The sequence below is a fragment of the Ctenocephalides felis genome, unplaced genomic scaffold (assembly GCF_003426905.1).
Source record: "Ctenocephalides felis isolate EL2017-DRISC unplaced genomic scaffold, ASM342690v1 CF-g0.4_SCAFFOLD_01886, whole genome shotgun sequence".
NCBI lineage: Eukaryota > Metazoa > Arthropoda > Insecta > Siphonaptera > Pulicidae > Ctenocephalides > Ctenocephalides felis.
Genome location: NW_020538040.1, coordinates 181,009,451 through 181,026,673, shown reverse-complemented (window position 1 = coordinate 181,026,673; position 17,223 = coordinate 181,009,451). Strand labels below are relative to the sequence as shown.

Here is a 17,223-nt window from a genome sequence, read left to right as displayed (position 1 = left end):
ACATACAAATTTTACCTTTATTGTAAAAAAATCAAGTTTACCATATTAAAAGTCTGAATGTTTGGTAAAAAAATGTTTCTATCCCCTGTACCGATTTGACAGGTTGAGCACCCCTGCTTTGAGCCTTAACATACATCCCACAGAATCGACGTATGTTACCAAAGACCCAGATTAACAAATTGACATTGGGCGAGTTTCCTCATCCGTAATGCTCGATAGTACATAATACTCCGGGATTTGAAATGCGAAAGGTATCATACTAAATCCCCCGAAAAATTCTATCGAAAAGTAATATATCTCACATCTTGGAATTGTTAAGTTTTCCGAACGCCTGGTTTCATAAATCTTATGAAAGAAAGCATTTAGGCATGAGGTCTAGGCTTCCATAAAAATACGTGAGAACATTAGAAGATATTCTTCAGATAATGACGTTGGAGGCATGATTAATAATTCTCGGGCAATATTGCTCAAAAAAGTAGTAAATTGAATAGCACATAGAAATAAATGTAATGTATGTGAGAAAATATATCGCACATATAATAGTATATATTTTTTAATTTTTTCTAAATCTACTTACCCGAAGGGTGGAACTTTGACACTTCGGGCCCACATTTTTCGCGATTGTAGAGTAGTCTTTTACAGACGTTCCAGGGTCCGAAGTATCCGTTTTCTTCACCGTGTCCGCCTGAAATAAGTAAAAATAATTATTAATTAGGTTCTCTATTTTTTACTTCCAAATACAAAAAAAAAAATTAAACCGACATGTAAACGTATGTAAAAGTACGTGCATATGTCTAATGATCATTTTCAACTCAAAAATGGCATTTTTAACAACTTTTTTATTGGTCTCTGAATCCAGTGGATCTGCCTTCCCAGAAGTTTAATCAATTCATTCCTTCAATACAAGTAAAATGTTTTTTGGACCATTCAAATCGGACGCTCCGTTCTCTCAAAAACTGTATTGCCATTTTTTGCACTTTTTGTCCTGTATCTTCGAAATGGCTGAATCTGCCTTTGCCAAAAATTAATCAGCACGTCTCCCAGTCAATAGAAATCGAACGTTATTTATTTCATTCTAATCGGTTGATCCGTGCTCTCAAAATCGTAGACGCAAAATTGTATCCGCACACACACACACACGCACGCACGCACGCACACACACACATACATCGAGTTTTTTGTAAGATATGCGATTTTTCTGCGATTACTATAACTTACCCTACGGAAAATCAAACATTATTCATAATTCATTACAAAAACAACTAATTAATGTTTGTACCGGTATGTATCATATTATTTTGGGCAGATATTGCCGTAAAATAGACCAATGTTATGGCAAGGCTGTGTTCCAGTTTTCATACAAAATATTACTATATACTGTCAAAATCCCTTGTAATTGCTGTGCGATCAGGCGTTTTACACATAAAACGCAACTTCACTCATATGTTATCAAGTTATATCTCAAAGATTTAACATCCTTTTTTATCAACATCCTTTGTTGTTACATGCTTTTTTTACATTTTAACATCCTTTTTTTACATTTGTGCTTTTGGGGTCGTCCATTAATCACGTGATCGATTTTTTTAGGGATTTTGGGACCCCTCTCTCCCTTGGTGATACGTCGTGATATTTACAAATACCCCCCCCCCCTCCCTCATCAAACATTACGTGTATATTGAGTCATGCAAAATTTTTCGAACGAATTTTTCGAATTCACGAAATTGTGATTTTTTCTTAAACCCCCTAAAAGCCTTACGTGATTAATGAACGCCCGCTTTCCTAGGTTAGGTTTTCTATCTAAAACGCCTGATTGCACCACATAAGATTTTGAAAGTTTTTAGTACCACTTTGTATGAAAACTGCTATATAACATAGCCTTGCCGTAACATTGGTTTATTTTACGGCAGAATGGGCTCCTTTATTTATACCGATTATATTAAATATTTTTCAAATATGTATTTTAGTTGATTATGTATCTTTTCTCCAAACTAATCATTTTTCATAAAAGTAAATGATTTTACCATGAATATTAATCATTTTGGAATAAAGAATGAACTTTCAATGTAGGTTTTATAAAATTTTGGAGACATTATTTGGAGGCAATATTAAGAATTATGTTACGATATTAAATTAGCAATTTATCATATCCCTTATTTAATACAGCCAAATAAATTTAAAACGCCCCTGATTTATTTTTGTATCCAGTTTCACCGCAGATTCTGCTAGGGCTCGTGTGGCGATGACACCTGTGCCCTTAACCCTGGATATACTGTGACTAATTTATGTGATTTATACCCATATGGTACGCTCTATGTTCACATGAATACTTCGGTATTTTATGAATACAGTTTATTATCATTATTAATGCGCCGGTTCATCAAAATACTTGACGCACGAACGTGTTCGTCCTTTATTATGCGAACAATATCGTTAAATTTGAATGCATGTGGTAACGTAACAACCAGGAGACTTTAAAATTTCATAATAGTAGTCTTGAGGAGAATGAAAATTTACGATAATATATTTTTTAATTAAGGTAATATGATTTACTTATGTTTTATAAACATTTTTTATGCATTTATATACTAATCTCATATTTTTTTCTTTACAAATATGCTATAAAATATATTTGGCATCAATGAATCTTCTGAAGATTTTTAAGGTGGCATATTAATTTCCCGTAGGGTAAGTTATAGTGATGGACCAAAAATCGAAAATGTTTTTTTTCCATATCTTCACGTTTCAGAGGTTTCTGAACATTTTGGCATACCTTACAAAAAATGGATGTATGTAGTAGGTATGGATACAAAATTTCGTCAAAGTTTTCAAGAGTACGGACTAACCGATTTGATTGATTGATTCCTGTTGTTGGGGAGACGTGCTGATTAGTTTTTGGCAAAAGTTAGTCCAGCTTTTTAGGAGATACGAAGCAAAGAGTGCCGAAAATAAAAATCGAGTTTTTGAGAGGATCGAGCATCCGATTTGAATGATCCAAAAAACAATCAATTCGTAATGATGGGGAAAAGAGGTGATTAGTTTTAGGCAAAGGCAGGTCTAGCCGTTTCGGAGATACAGAGCTAAATGTGCAAAAAATTGCAGTTTTTGAAAGAACTAAGCATCAGAAAAAACTTTCTGCTTGTGTTGACGACACGATTGCTTTTGGGAAAAGAACATTTTTTTTATTTTAATTTTTTTTCTAATTTCCAAAACAAAAATTATCGTTATCAATTGTTACCGGTAATAATTGATAAACATAGGTTCCCAAACTATGGGTATTGTGAAATCCTTGGGCTTTGCAATGGACTCTCTATATGCCCCAAATAAATTGATCTTACCATGGTACATTGAGATCTCTATTTTCATTTTGCGGACTTGAAAGTTTCAATGTACCCCTGGCGAAATAATCATCTTTGATTAAGTCATTTGATATTTTCAGATTCTAGGACATAGTTTATTAATTTATTCTGTTTCATAGCTCACAGTGTAGATAGATAACATATTGCCCAATGAAGAAACCATCTAAAAGTGCCAAAAGTAGGAGAAGTACTTCTCATTTGAACAGATTTCACATTTTTAAGGTACCTCTATTTCAGTCAGTTGATTTATTTTAAAATATTATTATATTGTATTGGAAACTGTTACTCAAAAGTTAATAAAAGTGCCAAAAGTGTTCTAATTCAAATTTTTGAACTCAAATCCAGCATTTAAACATCCCTTCAATCTAATGGAGTAACACTCTGGGGTGGCCCTCCATCACGTCATGTACATAAAAATTTCAGTAGGTACTATTACTGGTATTCTAAAAAATCAGAACAATAGCTTATATTTTGTTTTCTGATTGCTATTTCAATATTGTTCGAAAAAAATCTAGAATTTGGTTTAAATAGATATGAGATTTGTACATTGTTGTTAATAAAAATAGATATGTCCAGCAAATTCTCGGAGTATCCTTTATTAAATTGCATAAATAATTATAATTAATTCTTCTCTTGGTTGTTACGTTACCTTGATAGATTTTTGCACATAAAGATGTCATTGTTCATTTGATTTGCAATCGCCTTTCTCTCATAAAGAGCTAACAATAACGCTCTTCGTCTATTTCGCATTGCATATTAAATCCTCTTATACCTCATCGATACAACTACCGCATTATTGTGTAACATTAATTAAACCTACTGTTTAATTGAAATATTGTGATTTATAAGGAAATATTAATTAGGTTGCGGTTTATCTTATATAAGTTAATTGCTAAAATACAGCTACGGTAAATCACGACAAATAATGTAACGTTATGTAATATGTTTGTTGTGGTGCTACATTAATAGGTAATGGAAAAGCATTCAGACTTCACATATATTTGCTCCCCCGTGGATTAGTGGTTAAAGGTATGGGTTTTCAATCAGATTCAATATCTACCTCGGTCAGCATTAGTGACATAGCTTTTCACTTGGAAATATAAAGAGCAATATGTTTCCAAGCAGAAATAGCCCTTACTCGGCATTACTACATCAATAGAAGTTCATAAGTATTATAGAAATTATAATAATAAATTTATCACAAAGATGGGTCAACTAAATGGGTTGCCATCTATAAAAAAGGACCAGGTCGTTAAAAAAACCAGCACAAACGCTCATAAGTTTTGACTTGTTAAGTTCGGATTACTGTTAAAAAAATCTTTTAACTAGTCAGACAAAAGTTTCATTTATCCATATAATTGAACTTCCATTCAAATCAAATTTATAACCGTTAAGTTTTCCAGCGCTGTTTGTTTAACCACAATGATTTCAATTTGAATTGATTTCTGTAAAATGTTTATTGATTTTGGGAATTTCTTATGAGTTATGTTTGTGATAACTAAGCAAATAATGATAAAGAGAAGTTGATAATGATAGAATTATAAAATAATTTTATTATTGTTTAAATTACTAATTTTTTATAGGAATTTGTAGATATAGATAATGTTATTGGAATTTATATTTATTTATTTTACTAGAATTTATTATAAAGGCTTACTCGTGGGCTAGAGAAACTGGACCTGAATCAGAGGACCAGGTTCGATCTAGCTTTGAGAACCTGATGTCAAGCAGTACTGACATCGGTTTTCACTTGGATATATAGATAGCAATAAATTTACAAGTGAAAATGGCTTTTATCCGGCATTGCTGCATCAGTAAAATATTCGCCCTATTACAGAAATTGTAATAATGAAGTTCATCACAGAGTTATGAACAACGTAATATTAAGCCAAATTAGGTTATACGACTTAAGTTCTTATTTGCTGTTTAAAAGAGTAAATAATAATTAGAAAATGAAATTTATTATATGATATGATTTGCCATAAAAATATACACCTTCCAATACAAATAATATAGGTAAATCTATAAAAAATATTTATGTGATGAATTTATTTTTACAATTTCTGTAATACTGATGATTTTTTATATTGTTGCATTAATGTTAAGCAAGGTCTATTTTAACTCGGAAACGTTGCTATCTATGTGCAAGTGAAAACGGTATCACTACTGCTTGATATCAGTCTGTCTAAGTCGGATGCTGAGCCTAAAACTTTTAATTTAAGTCCATAGCTCAAACAACTAAACCAATATAGAAAACTTAAATAATAAGGTTTTAATTAAATGAAACAATATAAATAGGTAACGTTACAGATTAGTTAAAAAATGTATGAACCGATTCTGCCGCATAACAGACCAATGTTATGGCAAGGCTATGTTATGAAGAACTATCCATACTAAATAATAGGTTGTCAAATATCTCCCTTCCGCCTTTTTGTATTATAAACCAAGAGCAAAAAAGCGGAAGGGAGATATTTGACAACCTAATATTGACAGAAGCCATGTGGTCATGCAGTCAGACGTATTTCTCAGGTTGTCAGATAGAAAACCTAACCTAGAAACCGCACAAATGTCAAAAAAAACGATCTTAGATAACAGGGTATTTCTGACACAGCTTCATAACATACGAGTGACGTTGCAGTTTATGTGTAAAACGCCTGAATACACAGCAAATACATGATATTTTCACAGAATTCAGTATGATTCTGTACCATAATGTATGCAAGTTGGAGCGTAACATGGCCTTGCCATAACATCTTTCTGTTATGCGGCAGAATCGGTCCCGGTCAGTGGAATTTACTGCTCATACAATAGTTCAATTTCAACGAAGGATATCAAATTTTTAAAAAGCATTAATTGTTTTATAAACACAATTTTCAGAATGTCGACTGATTTTACAATACACTTGATATGAATTATTGTTAGTCATAAAACGAAGAAACCGTTTCACGGAAAATTGTCGATATCATGCTATTCAAACATCTGCTACAGTCTGCATCGAGCATTCGTGCGATACACATCGGTAAATAAATTTACATAATCTGATAAGAGCGAGTGAGTCAGTAAGTGAACAATGGAATCTGGCCAGTACGGCCAGGAAAGTGACGACGATGACAGTGGACATCATGATTTTGAGGATTGTGAATTGAATCCAGTTGATAACAGAATTACGTCAATAGAAGAGTTTGAATACGAAATGGATGACATTAGTGATTATGAAATAAATGATTTGGATAATAATATTAATGAAACAAAAGTTAGTGAAATTAATTTAGTTAAAAATTGTGAATATAAAAAAAGTAATAAGAAAAGTATTAAAAGGGAGTAATAGATTTTAGAAAGAAAAGAAGATTGTTAAGTAATAAAATATTTGATAAGAATCGCGAAAAGTTAAGTGTGATAAGGAAAAAAGGTGAAATTGAAGTACAAGTTAACAAAACACGTTTAGAGAAAACTAATAATGATGGAATTAATGAAAACGATGTAAATATCGATTGGGCAAGTGAAGTAAATGAAGAAATGGATAGTAATTTAAATAAAAAAACCTATGAAGAGGAGTTTTTCTATTATGATGAAAGGAACGAAGGTCCATTTGTTATATATGCAGAATCAAAAGATAAAATTTGGGTAGACTACATCCAATGGCGTTAGGAAGAATTTTACATACAAAAGTGTCAAGTGTTAGTAATAAGATAAGTAATGTTGCAGCTATAGGTATAAATAAAATAAAAATATGTTTTAATGATTGGAAGAGTGCTAATACAGTGGTAAAACAGAAATTACTGGACGAGTATAATATTAAAACTTATATTCCGAAGCATAAAACTACGAGAATAGGTATTATATTTAATGTAGACCCAGAGATTGAAGAAGATGAAATCATGAGTTGCATTAAAACGGATGTTGAAATTATTAAAGTGAAGTGTATTAAAAATAAAAAGGCATATAATAGCAGTTATAAAACACAAAGAGTGAAGATTTGGTTCAGGGGCAGTTATCTTCCAGAAAATGTATTTATTCATTCAGTAGCTTGCGAGGTTCAACCTTTTATTGAAAATGTTATACAGTGCCACAAATGCTGGAGGTTCGGCCATATTCGTCTTCAGTGCCAGGGCAGGCAAAGATGTAGAAAATGTTCGGATGAACATGATGTAAAAGAATGTGTGAGCCAAATAGAAATATGTGCTTTATGCCGAAATAATCATCAAGCGAATGATAGAAATTGTCAAACGTATTTATATAATAAAAAATTAAAGGAGTTGAAAGCATATCAGAATATTTCTATAAGTGAAGCTAAGCAAATATTGCGTAAGAGAACATATGCAGATATAGTACAGACCAAATTTTATAACAGAGATTATCAAAATGTATTTCCTTCATTAATTAAACAATCAGATAATCAATTAAACAGATTTAATAATAACAAGTTTGAAATGTTAAATCATATTAAAGAAAAAGAAGTAGAAATTAATGAAGAAAATATATTGAAAATTAGAAAACCTAAGCACACGACATTAAGAATTGAAGGAAGACAAAAAAGAATAAATGCAGAAGAATACAAGGAAAGGAGAAAGGAAGTAACGAAATACAATAGTGAAGAAAATAACCCAAATAAAAATGAAGATGAAAAAGAAAAAAAAAGAAGATGAAGCAACAATTCAAAGAAATTTTTAACAAAATAAGGCTAAGATTAAGTTTTAAAACAGAGATAAACACACAGAATATATGGACAGCCCTGGAAGAAGAAATAGAATCATTGTGTACTGAAAAAGCAATGATGGAAACTAATAAAATAGGCAATGTTATTGAAGATACAGGTACGGAATAATAGTTTAAAATATAATAAATTCAACAACAAAACAATTATGGCAAGTAGAGTTATTATGGAAAAAAATAAAACTAATATTTTAAATATGAAAAAATTTAAAAATAAAAATATTAAAATTATGCAATGGAATGCAAGATCTTTACCGTCAAATAGAGAAAGTTTAGAGAATTTTATTTATGAAGAAAACATTGATGTTATTTTGATATCTGAGACTTGGTTTAAAATAACTCAGGAATACAAGTTTAAAAATTTTATTATAATTAGAGAAGACAGATTAGATGGAAAAGGAGGAACTGCTATATTGATTAATAAAAATATGAAGTTTAAAGAATATAAAATTAATAGGGAATACATTAATATGGATTTATGTCAAATGTGTGCTGCAGAAATATTATTAGGAAGTAAGAAAATAGTATGTGTATCATTATATGTTTCACCAAAGGCTAATATTTCAGAAGGGCAATGGAATAGTTTACTGAATGGAATTAAAAAACCCTGTATAATTGGAGGAGATTTTAATGTCCATAGTCAAGCTTGGGGTTGTGACTATGAAGATACAAAAGGACGTAGACTACTGGAAGCGATAGAGGAGAACCAACTTTTTATATTAAACGATAATAATAAAGTAATTAGTAATAGAATATGTAAATCAATAGTTGATATTACTATCTGCTCTTCAGACATAGCACATAAAATAGTATGGGATATGTATAATGATGATCTAGGCTCAGATCATTATCCAATAATAATGGAATTAAATGAAAAAAAGATCTTTGATGAAACTACATCTAATAGAAAATGGAGGTGTAGTAAGGCTAATTGGGAGCAATATAGAAAAGAAATTGAAGAGAAAATTGAAACAATTAAGATTTCAAAAAAAGAAATAAATTATGACACTTTTGTGGATATTGTTAATGAAGCAGCAATGAAGAGTATCCCAAAAACTGAAGGAATAGGAAAAAAAAGGATAATAAAACAAATTTGGTGGGATGAAGAATGTAACACCTTAATTAAAAAAAGGAGAGAAGCAGAAAAAAAATATAGGAAAAATATGAACTTAGAAAACTATTTACAATGTAATCTTGTTAAAAATGAGGTAAGAGCAAAGTTAAAGCAAAAGAAAAAAGAAAGCTGGGATAACTACATTAAAACTCTGAACCCAAACACACCAACCAAGCAAATATATAGTATGATTAAAAGATTGAAAAATATTGGAGAAGATACTGAAAAAGAAAATAAAAGATGCGACAACAATTGGATAGATATGTTATTGAATAAAATAGCCCCAATGGGAGTAAAGGATAGTTGTATGAGATTGCAATACTTGAAAGATAAAAACTATATCAAAGAAGTCATGAAACCGTTTAATATATGGGAGATGGCTGTCGCAATGAATAGGAGAAAAGACACTGCACCAGGAATAGATAATATTCATTACGTTATGTTATCTGAATTACCAAATATAGGTAAGGAAGTGCTATTAAAATTAATCAATAAGTACTGGTTGGATACACAAATAGTTAGAGACTGGAATAAATATAATATAATTCTCTTTAAAAAGACAAATGGAAATGCAGATAATACAGATAATTACAGACCTATATCACTAGCATCGTGTGTTGCTAAAACCAAAGATTTAATGATAAAGAGAAGATTGGAGTGGTTTGTAGAGAAAAATAAAATATTATCTAAAAGTCAATACGGATTCAGAAGAGGGCTGAGTACGAAGGATAATTTATGTAAATTAATGGTTGATATTAATTTGGCATTTTCAAGAAATAATTATGTGGTGGCACTCTTTTGCGATATTAAAGGGGCATATGATAATGTCGTTCCAAGTATAATGTTCCAAGAATTAATTAAAATAGGATTACCATTCCGATTGGTGTCAGCCTTAACATTTAATATATATGAAAGAAATATAATAGTGAAGAAAGATAACAAAATAATTGGTGAAAGAGTAGTGAATAAAGGACTACCACAAGGAGGTATACTTAGCCCATTATTGTATGCTATATATGTAAGAGATATAGATAATATTTGGGTAAGAGGTACTAATATTATACAATATGCCGATGACATACTCATTTATGTAGAACAAAGGGATTTAAATCTAGCGTTTAATATTATGAAGGAAAATATTAAAAAACTTCATGGATGGTTGAGGGATAAAGGCTTGGAACTTTCGGATGAGAAAAGCTCGATAGGGGTATTCACAAGACATAGGTTGAATGATTTACCAACTCATATTAGTACGGAAGAGCATTCAATAGCGGTTAAAAATAGTAATAAATTTTTAGGAGTCAAGTTGGATCAAAAATTGAAATTTAAAGAATGTATACAAGATATTAAAAAGAAAATAGAAAAAAGGATAAACCTATTAAGAGTGGTGAACAAAACATGGTGGGGTGCTCATCCACAAACGAGTTTAGAGCTATATAAAACTTTGATTAGACCAATTTTAGATTATGGTAGCATTGCTTATCACAGTAGTCCACATGTAAAGGTGTTGGATAAAGTACAATATAGATGTATCAGAATATGTATTGGCGCAATGAAATCCACGCCAATAAATGCAATGTTAGTTGAAAGTGGAGAATTACCTCTAAAACTAAGATGGAAATATTTAATCCATAAATATATTTATAAGAAGATATTAAGAAGAGAGCCAAATATTATTAGTGGATTAGAAGAATTGGAAAAATTAATGGAGAATAATAAATTTTGGGATAATAAGCAAAATATTATGGTAGACAGTTTGAATTTCATGAAGAAAACTAATGTTTATAAGATATATGAAAACCACGTTAATCTTAAAAAATTATGGTTTGATGAAGGTAAACAATTTTTTGTCAATATTAATAATGAAGAGACAAATATTATAAACAGTAGAGGATATGAGGAAATCTACACAGATGGCTCTAAAGTAAATAATGAAGTAGGGTGTGCCATGATCCATGAGAAGAAAGAATTTCAAAAATTGATAAAACTACCAGATTTTGTTTCAGTATATACTGCGGAATTAGTAGCTATAGGAGAAGCTGTAAAATATATTAAAAACTTGAACATAAGAAGAGCAATTGTATATACTGATTGTAAAAGTTGTGTAGAAAAATTAATAAGCATAAACAAAAAAAATCTTTTTGAGGAAGCAATTTATACAGAAATTCGAAGCGAGTTAGAAAATATAAAACTGATAGGAAATGAGATAAAAATTACGTGGATCAGAGGACATAATGGAATAGAGGGAAATGAAAAGGTGGATAAATTAGCAAAAATAGCAACGAAACAAGGAGAAAAAATGGACATTATGCTGAAAAGTGATGTGGAAAACATAAGTAAAAGAAATGTGGAAGAGGAATGGCAAAAAATTTGGGATGACACGGTAAAGGGAAAAACATATAAGACTATAGAGAATGAAATTAGAAAAAAAACTTGGTTTAAAAGTCTTAAAAATGAAGATAGAAAATTTGTAACTACGTTAAGTAGAATCAGATTAAACCATGGCAATTTTCCAAGTCACTTATATAAAATTGGTATTAGGTCTTCAGCTATCTGTGAATGTGGAGAAGAAGACGGAAATATAGAACATATTATTATGAAATGTAGCAGGTATATAAAACAACGAGAAGAAATGCTGGACAAATATTATGACGACAAAAGTATAATAAAACCAATTGCATGGATTTGCATAATAAGAAATGAAAGAAATTATAAAATATTATATGAATTTATTGTAAAATCTAAATTAGTTATATAATTTAATTTAGTAATAAGATGTTATGTATTTATCCTTAATGTATATTCATTATGTTTGTATATGACCAAATGTTATATAACGAAGTCAAATAAAAAAAAAAAAAAAAAAAAAAAAAAAAAAACATCTGCTAGCTATTTGTAATAAGTATTTGTTATCGAACAAGCATACCATTTCGAATTTCTAATAAAATTCGTCTCTATTAGAATCGAAGCACGCGATATCGTAGAATTTAGGTCGTGTCGTAGGTAAGGTAGTGCGTACTGCGATGTCTCTGTAGTCCCTGACTGTTTCAAGACTAATGCAAGAGTTGTTACTTGTTATGCAAATGCAACCGATGACAAACAAACAGGTAAATAATCGAAGATAAAAATATTATGATTATTTATTGATTGGATTGCACGGTATTGCGTTGTATATATAATACAATCATATTTATCATACAACCTTTTCAAAATATCTAATACTGAACAACAATATTATTAGGACTACCACAGGGCGGCCTGGTAACTTCTTTATATTAATCAAACAAATCACTAGATGTCATGTTTTTAGACAATTGTAATTATTAAATGAATGAATGAATGAATATAATTAGTAATTAGTAATTAATTAATAACCGTCCTACCCTAGGGCGAAGCACAAAGGTCCAATTTGATATTTTACCAAATCAGTAATTAAATTGTCTAAACCAAATGAACTACATAATAACACATTATGAATATCAAACAAATAATCGAACTATATACAGTAAAATTTCCATTTGAAATCCTAATTACAGAAATATGTTTTAAAATTGATCATCTGGTCCTTTTTGCTCCATAGGTGGAAGAAACGAAAGCTTCAGAGGGCAAAGAGATCCAATATCTCATTTTTAAATTTAAGGGGATTTTACGGAAAATAGCTACATTTTTTAACTAATGCAAAATATAAATTTTATGGGCACATTTTTACAAAGATTACACCGTATGTAACTTCGATCTGATATTTAAGCAGAAATACGAGTATTTATCAGCAGAGTTGGAATAACTATTAATTTACCTTAACTCTTGCAATTGCTTTTTTAAACTTAATTTACTTTTTTATTTACCATTTTCTTATTGTTTACATCTTTGCTAATGTAAAGGTTTAGTTGATTTTTTTTAAATTTTCGAACAGCAATCAGAACTTAATAGTCCTAAAAGCTGTTGTGCTGATTTGACTTAATATCAGTCTGTTCGACTGGTAATCCAAACAGTTATCACATATCTATATGATATATTATTATTACAATTTCTGTAATAGAACGAATATTTTTATTAGTGCAGCAATGCCCAATTAAGGCCTATTTTCACTTGGAAACATATTGCTATCTATATTTCCTAGTGAAAACTGTTGTCAATACTGCTCGACAACAGGCTGCTCGAAGTAGAATCGAACCCGGGACCTCTGATGTAAGTCCAATCGTTCTACCCGCTTACCTACGAGCGAGCAAGCTTTTATAAGGATTATATAAAAAAACTGATGCAATTTAAGAATTGAAATTTAAATAGACAATAGTCTTCGTAATTGAACACAAAATTCTGCCACTTAACCGTGACGAGCAGAGGCGGATACAAATTTATGGTGCCCGAGGGCACTAATAAAAATGCTGCCCTATCACTGCAATTTAGCCGCCCTCTCATCGATCAATGAAGTTTGTTCTCAAAAATACATGAATAAATTGAAAATATTTTTGATTTTTCAGAAAACATACATAAATTTAATAATTCCCAAAAATCAAATATTATCTTAAAATATCCTTATGGAAATAAATAAATTAATCTATTTTCATAGTTATTTCTCACAAATTTTCAAAATTATAATATACGTAGTTTTAATTTGATACATAAGGCATAAATTATATTTCTCGGGATAAAAAATGTTATTAAGAAGAATTAAGCCCTGTTCACACGACGCTTGTTTTGTGGGCTGAATAGCATACTTGATTTTGTCGCGCTAGATTTCATTATAGTTTTTTGAGCATTTTCGTAGATATATTTGTTCATTCGAAACAATAGAGAAGCAAGTATTTAGTCATGTGATTTATAATATTTGACAATCTAGCAAACTAAAACAAATCTCACTCAAAAATCTAACAAGCTAAAACAAATTACTCTCAAAAATCAAGCAAGCTAAAACAAATCACACTTAAAAATCAAGCATGCTATGTGGCCTGCCCAGGAAACAAATGTCGCGTGGTTTGAGCTTTTTTCATAGGTCTATATAAATCATATGAAAATCTCGCTTGCTGGAAACAAATCGAGATCGATACAACGTCATTTTGCCTACTTGATAACCAGCGTGCCAGCCGTCCGACCAAAAAAGCAACGAAACAAGCGTCGTATAGAATTAGTATACATATTTTTTTTTTACTTTCCAAATTTTGCCGCCCTAGAAAATTTTAGGCACTAGCCCCAAATGTTAATCTACTACCTCCAACTAATTAAGTTGATTATTTGGATATGTGGGGTAGGTCATGCAAGATGACTTAAGAATGCTACTTACATTTAGTAAGATATTGTGATCGTGTTTCGGAAAAGAAATAAGAAAATAATTTAGATAGATGATTATTTGTCACTTACTTATGCTCCTGTAGTACCCCCATAAGGGTAGCCCGACAGCTGTGCTGCCGACTGCAAAGCAGACAAACCCTAAGCAGGCGACACTTGTCGCGTACAACACTTTATTCGACATGGTTCACTCCGCATTATGCTTCACATACACTAAGATATCACAGTGACACTAACACTAAATAAAATTTAAAACCAGATAACACGTATTGCACATTGATTTATACAATAAGATTCCAACGAACGGAATCCGGATCGATAAAATTCAAGAATTCAAATACCTATCGCGACGAATGAGAAAAATTGATCTCACCGCGCGTTTATCGTTAGCAAAACCTATCGAATTTTCACATGATGGCTTCTTCGGAAAGTCTTGACGGCGATCGAGGTTCTATTTGTCACCAGCATGCGATCGTCACTGATTCTGCTGCGTCGTCCTCCTGAAAAATCAAACAGAAACCAACATTCAGATGATATTATTTATAAACGTATATCGGCTTAGAATCTGAACATGTTTTGCTGCTACTGCCACTGAAAATGCGCGATTTCTTATCGCGGTAAACGCAACTATCACAAGTTTAACGTCCGTGCAATAAATAACTTGATAGTCGAGCTTATAAAATACATATCCCTACGGCAGTAAATCGTAGAAAAAGGGTTGCGTCGGATAGCAGATCTAGTAAGTAAGATCTGAACACTCAAACATAAAAAATCATAATTTTCCAAGATTCTGTAATAATTAAAATAACACGAGCTTTCACGAATCAGCAAGTGCTCAACTCGCGGGCAGAGGTACCCAGCTCGAATCCCGGTATAGAAAGAATCCAAATAATAAAAAAAAACTTTGTGGATAACTCTAAAGGATGAGATATTAGTACAAGATTTAAACAAAAAATAAAGTAGTTGTGTATATCGTCATACTTCAAGGCAAATTGCTGGAACTTTCCGTAATAAAATATTCGAAGAATATTGAATGTTTTCAAATATATTTTTATAAATATCTTTCATCATTCGTATTTTACAGATAAAATATAAGAGCTTATAAATATAAATGGTCGATGACGTTTATATAAGTTTCTTTGCTTCATGTCTCCGAAATCCGTGCGCCCGAAATCTTGGACAAAAAATTATGAAACACACACACACATACATCAATTTTTTCTAAGGTATGCCAAAATGTTCAGTTTGTGACATGGAAAATAAATAAACAAAACTCAATTTAGAAAAAAGCGGATTTAGAATGAAGGATCTTATTTCATATTTCTAAGAATTATATAAACTCAATTAAAAAGGTGAAATTACTTATTTCACGTATATAAGCTTTATAATTTTAATATCAAAATTAAAATCCGAATTATTTTCGATATATCACATATCATTTTTTTAAATAAAAAAAAATATTTTGCTTTTCCCAAAAACAATCGTTTCGTCAATACAAGCCGAAGAATTATTGAATCATTCCAATCGGGTGCTTCGTTCTCTAAAAAAATACCATTTTTTGCACGTATCTCCAAAACGGTTGGACTTGTCTTTTTCAAAATCTAACTAACGCTTCTCTCCATTATTACGATTTAAATATTTTCTGAATAATTCAAATCGGATGGTCTGTTCTCTCAATAACTTCTATTTTCTGCACTCTATGCTCCGTATCTCCAAAAAGGCTGGAAATGTCTTTGTCAAAAACAAACGAGCACGTCTCCTTATCATTAGGAATCGAATGTTTTTTTTGAATATTTTCAATCAGTTGTTCCGTGCGCCCAAAATCGTGGACGAAAAATTGTGGATACACACGAATACATCCATTTTTTAAGGTATGCCAAAATGTTCGGAGACCTGTGAAAATTTTCGATTTTTGGATATTATAACTTACCCTACGAGAAGTTAATAACATAATAAAGTATTATAAATGTTAGAGTGAAAACCAATAAAAGAACACAATGTCTATGATTGGCAATAACAAAACCGTGAATATATTATCAAATTAAAACAATTATTAATTAGAAATTCACCATTAAAATTAAATTTTCTCTAGTGACATAAATCCTGATAATTATAATTTTAACGATGACAACGGCATCAATAACAGTATTAAATCTAACACATGATTTTTACATCGAGTCGGTACATCGGCAGATATAAATATATACGTAGGTGATCTCTGGGTACAGCGTACGATATTTAATTAATTGCTATTAAAATTCATGGTCGTTATATACATGCGAAGCATATCGTTGCAAACAACAAGCAATAGTGTTAGACATCGATAGATTATCGAACAATCGAAAAAAAATTAAAAAATATATATATTCATACATATTTCACCATCAAGTATTGAAAATTGAATTGTATTGTCTCATCATTCATAATATGATTCTGCAAATTCTGTATATCAAACAAGACAATATGCACTAAATGAGTAATTTCAAAAAAGACAAACATTTTAAATCAAAATTAAATAATTTTAGGCTAGAAAACCACGTGAGTTTGAAATAAACTAGATAATCCAAATCGGAATTCTTATGTCAGGAGAAAAGTGTATAAAGATGGTTGTATGAAACCAGGAAATTAAGTAAACTGGTCAGATTTACAATATTATGATTTGATAGTTATCAAAAAGTGAAAAAGCAGAACCAAGTTTGTTTATGCTCGGAGGGTATATGAAGATAAAAGCAGATTCTGCAAATCTTCTAAGGT

The 17,223-nt window shown here is 30.7% G+C and overlaps 1 protein-coding gene across 1 annotated transcript in view; it reads right to left on the bottom strand.

Annotated features, from left to right (window-relative positions):
- The window catches only part of LOC113377328, a 39,789-nt gene extending 25,131 nt beyond the window's left edge, over nucleotides 1–14,658 (bottom strand). Inside the window, exons 1-2 of the mRNA XM_026617604.1 lie at nucleotides 14,542–14,658; nucleotides 578–685 (exon numbers count right to left, since the gene is read on the bottom strand). Coding sequence (XP_026473389.1) covers nucleotides 578–685; nucleotides 14,542–14,653 — 220 coding nt within the window. The 5' untranslated portion in view covers nucleotides 14,654–14,658. The remainder of the gene's footprint in view (nucleotides 1–577; nucleotides 686–14,541) is intronic.
- Nucleotides 14,659–17,223: the final 2,565 nt, after the last annotated feature.